The following is an 8,351-nucleotide window of genomic DNA, read 5'->3' as shown; positions in this document are numbered from 1 at the left end:
TTTGAAAACTGTTCATGCTCAGCCTGTCACTACTGTAGGTCTGCCTGCTGCGTCCCTCTCTCTTTAACTCCGTCAAAACACACGCGATGTCAGCCGCCAGCACCGAGACGAGCGCCCAGTTGCCCGCGTCCGCCAGCCGGGTGTTCTTCCAGCCGCCGGCCGGGGTTGGGTGCGCTGGTTCCGGCCCCATTCCGCGTGATGACCCGGTCCAAAGGAAGCAGGGAAAAGTGACGGTGAAGTACGACAGGAAGGAGCTGCGGAAGAGACTGATACTGGAGGAGTGGATCATTGAACAACTCAGCGATCTGTACGACTGTGAGGTGAGGAGAGGAGGAGGTTTTAATTGTCGCTTTTTGTCGGTTATTTTTGGAGGATTCGGGATGAATTATTAATTGCCAAGATAATCAGTGTATAAAATGTTACCTTTAGATTTTGGAGTGTGTTTTGGTATGTTTGCAGTGGTGGTGCGTAATGCCCGGGGAAGGGGACATGGAGGTGGTTTGGTTAGCTGTGTAAATCCGCGGGTCACACCGGTCTATTGTCCCCTCTCTCCCCGGCTACATTGTCTCACCCCTGGGCAGGCAGCTTCCAAGAGAGGGTCGCACAGAACAGATGAACCACTGGACAGAAACGGTTTGAATCAACGTTTCCACGTCATTTCAACCAAATATGTTATCAATGTTAGGGCATTTCGTAATTTTTCCACCGAACTTTTAACCTAAATCCAATGACATTGTGACATTTGTTGAGTTCACGTTGAATTCACGTTAGTTGACAACCCAACCAAATGTAGACATTGAACTGAAGTCTGTGCCCAGTGGAAAATGACTGTTTTGAGGTCGTAAAACACACCACGCAGCTGCGCTTTAAGCATCAGAGTCTTTTTGTAGACGAGTCCCGTCTCCTTTAACTGCTGCGTTCACAGTCGGCTCTAGAGGGCTGATTTGTTAACAGGCCGACAGACAGACAAACATTGTCTGACACTATTTTTTCTTTCCGGGAAAGGCATTAAATAATCTGCGCTCTTTACCAGAATACACAATCTGTTTCATTAATTCATAATGTTGACCCGAATAGCTTGTGTTTTCTATTGATTCAAAATAATGCTTGAAGCAAGGGCAAACTGCTGGTCTAGATAATGATTGGTTGTCTGGTATGTGAGTCCATTCATGTTACCATCTGCCTGTGATGTGTCGAGTCGGGAATATTCTTAACCCTTCTGATCACAGGCAAGTCTGTGTCTTTCCCTGAGAGATGGTATTGACCGAGACATTGGAATGCGTTCTCACTCGCTCTGCGGTGGTCGGTACATAATTTAACATTTGAAGAGCTGAGAGCTTCTCCACAGTGCTGTGTGATCCATATCATGCAGGATGCTGCTAGAGAGGAGAGGAGAGGACAGAGCAGTGGGTTAACCAATGAAATGAGGACAGAGCAGTGGGTTAACCAATGTGGGTTAACCAATGACAGGAGGAGGAAAGGACTGTGGGTTAACCAATGAGATGAGGACAGAGCAGTGGGTTAACCAATGACAGGAGGAGAGGGCAGTGGGTTAACCAATGACAGGAGGAGAGGGCAGTGGGTTAACCAATGACAGGAGGAGAGCAGGGCAGTGGGCTAACCAATGAGATGAAGAGGACAGGGCAGTGGGCTAACCAATGAGATGAGGAGGACAGGGCAGTGGGCTAACCAATGAGATGAGGAGGACAGGGCAGTGGGTTAACCAATGAGATGAGGAGGACAGGGCAGTGGGTTAACCAATGAGATGAGGAGGACAGGGCAGTGGGTTAACCAATGAGATGAGGAGGACAGGGCAGTGGGTTAACCAATGAGATGAGGAGAGCAGGGCAGTGGGTTAACCAATGCGAGGAGGGCAGTGGGCTAACCAATGAGATGAGGAGAGGGCAGGGCTCCAGAGGTACAGACCCTGCGCAGACTGATAGGAACTGTGTTAGCTGTATCCACTAGCGGTTCTGAGGTGGGGTGGGTGGGGAGGTGGGGTGGGTGGGGGGGGGGGGCAGTGCCCCTGTGACAACAATTTCTGCCCCCCTTGTGGCCCCCGAAATAATTTTTACATAACTAATTTCTGCTATCATTCTTTTTTTTTTTTTTACATCTGTTAATCATGTAACTGGCCCCTCTAACAGTACAACTGCCCCCAGCTTGGCCCCTCTAACAGTACAACTGGCCCCAGCTTGGACCCTCTAACAGTACAACTGGCCCCAGGCTGGCCCCTCTAACAGTACAACTGGCCCCAGCTTGGCCCCTCTAACAGTACAACTGGCCCCAGCTTGGACCCTCTAACAGTACAACTGGCCCCAGCCTGGCCCCTCTAACAGTACAACTGGCCCCAGCTTGGCCCCCCCAGTTGAAATGGTCTAGAACCGCCACTGGCTGTATCCCAAAGCATTGGTCTCTCGCTCAATCCTGGCAACAATGTGACAAATGTTCTCTATTGAAACATCCCCCTGATACCTGCATGATGAAGACTGAGCACTTCTGAACTGACAGTTGTAATGATCTGTAGCCATGCCAGTCCTTCCTGGCCTTAGCTGGTTATCCCTGGTCTGTAGCCATGCCAGTCCCTCCTGTCTGTAGCTGGTTATCGCTGGTCTGTAGCCATGCCAGACCCTCCTGGCTGTAGCTGGTTATCCCTGGTCTGTAGCCATGCCAGTCCCTCCTGGCTGTAGCTGGTTATCGCTGGTCTGTAGCCATGCCAGACCCTCCTGGCTGTAGCTGGTTATCCCTGGTCTGTAGCCATGCCAGACCCTCCTGGCTGTAGCTGGTTATCCCTGGTCTGTAGCCATGCCAGTCCCTCCTGGCTGTAGTTGGTTATCCCTGGTCTGTAGCCATGCCAGTCCCTCCTGGCTGTAGCTGGTTATCCCTGGTCTGTAGCCATGCCAGTCCCTCCTGGCTATAGCTGGTTATCGCTGGTCTGTAGCCATGCCAGTCCCTCCTGGCCGTAGCTGGTTATCCCTGGTCTGTTGCCATGCCAGTCCTTCCTGGCCTTAGCTGGTTATCCCTGGTCTGTAGCCATGCCAGTCCCTCCTGTCTGTAGCTGGTTATCGCTGGTCTGTAGCCATGCCAGACCCTCCTGGCTGTAGCTGGTTATCCCTGGTCTGTAGCCATGCCAGTCCCTCCTGGCTGTAGCTGGTTATCCCTGGTCTGTAGCCATGCCAGACCCTCCTGGCTGTAGCTGGTTATCCCTGGTCTGTAGCCATGCCAGTCCCTCCTGGCTATAGCTGGTTATCGCTGGTCTGTAGCCATGCCAGTCCCTCCTGGCTATAGCTGGTTATCGCTGGTCTGTAGCCATGCCAGACCCTCCTGGCTGTAGCTGGTTATCCCTGTTCTGTAGCCATGCCAGACCCTCCTGGCTGTAGCTGGTTATCCCTGGTCTGTAGCCATGCCAGACCCTCCTGTCTGTAGCTGGTTATCCCTGTTCTGTAGCCGTGCCAGTCCCCCCTGGCTGTAGCTGGTTATCCCTGGTCTGTAGCCATGCAAGTTCCTCCTGGCCTTAGCTGGTTATCCCTGGTCTGTAGCCATCCCAGTCCCTCCTGGCTGTAGCTGGTTATCCCTGGTCTGTAGCCATGCCAGACCCTCCTGTCTGTAGCTGGTTATCCCTGGTCTGTAGCCATGCCAGACCCTCCTGTCCGTAGCTGGTTATCCCTGGTCTGTAGCCATGCCAGACCCTCCTGTCCGTAGCTGGTTATCCCTGGTCTGTAGCCATGCCAGACCCTCCTGGCTGTAGCTGGTTATCCCTGGTCTGTAGCCATTCCAGTCCCTCCTGGCTGTAGCTGGTTATCCCTGGTCTGTAGCCATTCCAGTCCCTCCTGGCTGTAGCTGGTTATCCCTGGTCTGTAGCCATGCCAGACCCTCCTGGCTGCAGCTGGTTAGACCTGGTCTGTAGCCATGCCAGACCCTCCTGGCTGTAGCTGGTTATCCCTGGTCTGTAGCCATGCCAGACCCTTCTGGCTGTAGCTGGTTATCCCTGGTCTGTGGCCATGCCAGTCCCTCCCTGATGTAGCTGGTTATCCCTGTTCTGTAGCCATGCCAGCCCCTCCTGGCTGTATCTGGTTATCCCTGGTCTGTAGCCATGCCAGTCCCTCCTGGCTGTAGCTGGTTATCCCTGTTCTGTAGCCATGCCAGACCCTCCTGTCCGTAGCTGCTTATCCCTGGTCTGTAGCCGTGCCAGACCCTCCTGTCCGTAGCTGGTTATCCCTGGTCTGTAGCCATGCCAGACCCTCCTGGCCTTAGCTGGTTATCCCTGGTCTGTAGCCATGCCAGTCCCTCCTGGCTGTAGCTGGTTATCCCTGGTCTGTAGCCATGCCAGTCCCTCCTGGCCTTAGCTGGTTATCCCTGGTCTGTAGCCATGCCAGTCCCTCCTGGCTGTAGCTGGTTATCCCTGGTCTGTAGCCATGCCAGTCCCTCCTGGCCTTACCTGGTTATCCCTGGTCTGTAGCCATGCCAGGCCCTCCTGGCTGTAGCTGGTTATCCCTGGTCTGTAGCCATTCCAGACCCTCCTGGCTGTAGCTGGTTTTCCCTGGTCTGTAGCCATGCCAGACCCTCCTGGCTGTAGCTGGTTATCCCTGGTCTGTAGCCATGCCAGACCCTCCTGGCTGTAGCTGGTTATCGCTGGTCTGTAGCCATGCCAGTCCCTCCTGGCTATAGCTGGTTATCCCTCGTCTGTAGCCATGCCAGTCCCTCCTGGCTATAGCTGGTTATCCCTGGTCTGTAGCCATGCCAGACCCTCCTGGCTATAGCTGGTTATCCCTGGTCTGTAGCCATGCCAGTCCCTCCTGGCTGTAGCTGGTTATCCCTGGTCTGTAGCCATTCCAGACCCTCCTGGCTGTAGCTGGTTATCCCTGGTCTGTAGCCATGCCAGACCCTCCTGGCTGTAGCTGGTTATCCCTTGTCTTAGCCATGCCTGTTTGTCTGTCTGCCTGTCCGTCCGTCCGTCCGACTACATTAGTATCATGGTACTACATTAGTTTCATGGTACTACATTAGTATCATGGTACTTCATTAGGGGCGGCAGGGTAGCCTAGTGATTAGAGCGTTGGACTAGTAACCGGAAGGTTGCAAGTTAAAATCCCAGAGCTGACAAGGTACGAATCTGTCGTTCTGCCCCTGAACAGGCAGTTAACCCACTGTTTCTAGGCCGTCATTGAAAATAAGAATTTGTTGTCAACTGACTTGCCTAGTTAAATAAAGTTTTTTTAAATTTTTATTATGGTACTACATTAGTATTATGGTACTACATTAGTATTATATCTACTATTGTTGTCGCTGTTGTTTTCATATTTGTTATGTGTATCACTTGGCAACATTGACCTTGCCCTTCATGCCACTACAGAATATTGAATTTGAGAGAGGAGAGGGAGGGGAGAGGGCGACTGGGGTGGTGTTTACTCCAACGCTGCCAGAGGCTTGCGGCTATCAAGAATGATGCTTACGGTGACCAGGGATTATCAGAGGAAGTTTCAGGATGAACAGACGGGGCATCCATTTCGACGACAGTTGGGAAGTGATGCGAAACCATAGTTTTTCTCCCTTCAGAACTGAAGTTTAGAGGTAACGTAACGTAACGTTAGCTAGCTTGCTAGCCTAGCTGGACTAAGGAAGTTAGCAAGCTTATGTTACTGTCCTGTATTGAACTCCTAAAGCCATCAGCTAAATCAAACATTCAGAAAGTATTCAGATCAATCTATGGATTTCACATGACTTGGCAGGGGCATGAGAGGTGCTGGGAAGGCAGGGCCATGAGAGGGGCTGGGAAGGCAGGGCATGGGAGGGGCTGGGAAGGCAGGGGCATGGGAGGGGCTGGGAAGACAGGGCCAAAGGAGGGGCTGGGAAGGCATGGCCATGGGAGGTGCTGGGAAGGCAGGGCCAAAGGAGGGGCTGGGAAGGCATGGCCATGGGAGGTGCTGGGAAGGCAGGGCCATGGGAGGGGCTGGGAAGGCAGGGCCATGAGAGGGGCTGGGAAGGCAGGGGCATGGGAGGGGCTGGGAAGGTAGGGCCATAGGAGGGGCTGGGAAGGCAGGGCCATTGGAGGGGCTGGGAAGGCAGGGCCATGGGAGGGGCTGGGAAGGCAGGGCCATGGGAGGGGCTGGGAAGGCAGGGCCATGAGAGGGGCTGGGAAGACAGGGCCATGGGAGGGGCTGGGAAGACATGGGCATGGGAGGGGCTGGGAAGGTAGGGCCATAGGAGGGGCTGGGAAGGCAGGGCCATGGGAGGGGCTTGGAAGGCAGGGCCATGGGAGGGGCTGGGAAGGCAGGGCCATGAGAGGGGCTGGGAAGGCAGGGCCATGCGAGGGGCTGGGAAGACAGGGCCATGGGAGGGGCTGGGAAGGCAGGGCCATGGGAGTGGCTGGGAAGGTAGGGCCATGCGAGGGGCTGGGAAGGCAGGGCCATGGGAGGGGCTGGGAAGGCAGGGCGATGAGGAATTTAAAAACTGTATGGTTGAATGAGATGGGGCAACAGGAGTGGCTAGTAAGTCTGGCTACACATCTGACTGACTGACTGCAAATTGAGAAATGATGTGACTAAACTCAACAAGAAGAAGAAGAAACTGTAAAAGATGGCATATTCATTTGATGTTGCCAATTATTTTAATGTATTACATTTTAATATTATGTCATTGGCAAGGTGGGCAAACTTATGCAGGAAATGCCAACAACGAACAGTGAGCCATCGTACTGACAATTTAGATTACAAATAATAATAATAATAATAATGAAAAAATAATTGTACGTTTTGAATTTGAGTCTTATTATCAATTTCTTTCAACCAATCAGTGAATTGTGTCAGTGCAGTACATGTTGAGTGCCCTTCTCCATAAGCATGCTGAGAGTCTGTTATTAATTTGTTTACAGAGAAATAGCATTGTATTTGGTCAAACACATTTTTTTCCAACAGTTACCTAAGAGCTGGCAGCTGATAGGTCTGCTGTTAGAACCAGTAAAGTCCACTTCACCACTCTTGGGTAGCGGAATGACTTTGGCTTCCCACCAGGCCTGAGGACAAAGACTTTCCTCTAGGCTCAGATTAAAGATGTGACAGATAGCAGTGGCTATAGAGTCAGCTACCATCCTCAGTAGCTTTCCATCTAAGTTGTCAAGGAGTTTTGTCATTATTGATGGATAACAATCATTTTCCCACCTCTCCCACACTAACTTTACTCAGAGGGTCTCTTCTTAAATGGAAGCTTCTCTAATGTCAAACAAATTCAATCATATTTACAGTGAAATGCTTACTTACAAGCCCTTAACCAATTATGATTTACTAAAGAAACTAAAGTAAAAAATTAACACAAATAACAATAACGAGGCTATATACAGGGTATTACGGTACAGAGTCAATGTGGAGGCTATATACAGGGTGTTACGGTACAGAGTCAATGTGGAGGCTATATACAGGGGGTACCGGTACAGAGTCAATGTGGAGGCTATATACAGGGGGTACCGGTACAGAGTCAATGTGGAGGCTATATACAGGGTGTTACGGTACAGAGTCAATGTGGAGGCTATATACAAGGGGTACCGGTACAGAGTCAATGTGGAGGCTATATACAGGGGGTACCGGTACAGAGTCAATGTGGAGGCTATATACAGGGGGTACCGGTACAGAGTCAATGTGGAGGCTATATACAGGGTGTTACGGTACAGAGTCAATGTGGAGGCTATATACAAGGGGTACCGGTACAGAGTCAATGTGGAGGCTATATACAGGGGGTACCGGTACAGAGTCAATGTGGAGGCTATATACAGGGTGTTACGGTACAGAGTCAATGTGGAGGTTATATACAGGGTGTTACGGTACAGAGTCAATGTGGAGGCTATATACAGGGGGTACCGGTACAGAGTCAATGTGGAGGCTATATACAGGGGGCACCGGTACAGAGTTAATGTGGAGGCTATATACAGGGGGTACCGGTACAGAGTCAATGTGGAGGCTATATACAGAGGGTACCGGTACAGAGTCAATGTGGAGGCTATATACAGGGGGTACCGGTACAGAGTCAATGTGGAGGCTATATACAGAGGGTACCGGTACAGAGTCAATGTGGAGGCTATATACAGGGGGTACCGGTACAGAGTCAATGTGGAGGCTATATACAGGGGGCACCGGTACAGAGTCAATGTGGAGACTATATACAGGGGGTACCAATACAGATGTGGTTAGTCGAGGTAATTGAGGTAATATTTACATGTAGGTAGAGTTAACCCTATCGGCTGTCTCCTCGTTGTCGGTGATCAGGCCTACCACTGTTGTCATCAGCAAACTTAATGATGGTGTTGGAGTCGTGCTTGGCCACGCAGTCATGGGTGAACAGGGGTGTACAGGAGGGGGCTA

General features: G+C 51.5%; 1 protein-coding gene across 1 annotated transcript in view; it reads left to right on the top strand.

The window, feature by feature from the left end:
* The window catches only part of LOC118965476 (protein phosphatase 1 regulatory subunit 14C-like), an 85,156-nt gene continuing 76,805 nt past the window's right edge, over positions 1-8,351 (top strand). The window contains exon 1 of the mRNA XM_036984533.1: positions 1-320. Within this exon, the coding sequence (XP_036840428.1) occupies positions 87-320 (234 nt within the window). The 5' untranslated portion in view covers positions 1-86. The remainder of the gene's footprint in view (positions 321-8,351) is intronic.

Source organism: Oncorhynchus mykiss, chromosome 8, assembly GCF_013265735.2.
Source record: "Oncorhynchus mykiss isolate Arlee chromosome 8, USDA_OmykA_1.1, whole genome shotgun sequence".
In the NCBI taxonomy this organism is placed as follows: Eukaryota; Metazoa; Chordata; class Actinopteri; order Salmoniformes; family Salmonidae; genus Oncorhynchus; species Oncorhynchus mykiss.
The sequence above is the reverse complement of the archived record's forward strand: the minus strand, read 5'-3'. Positions and strand labels throughout refer to the sequence as shown.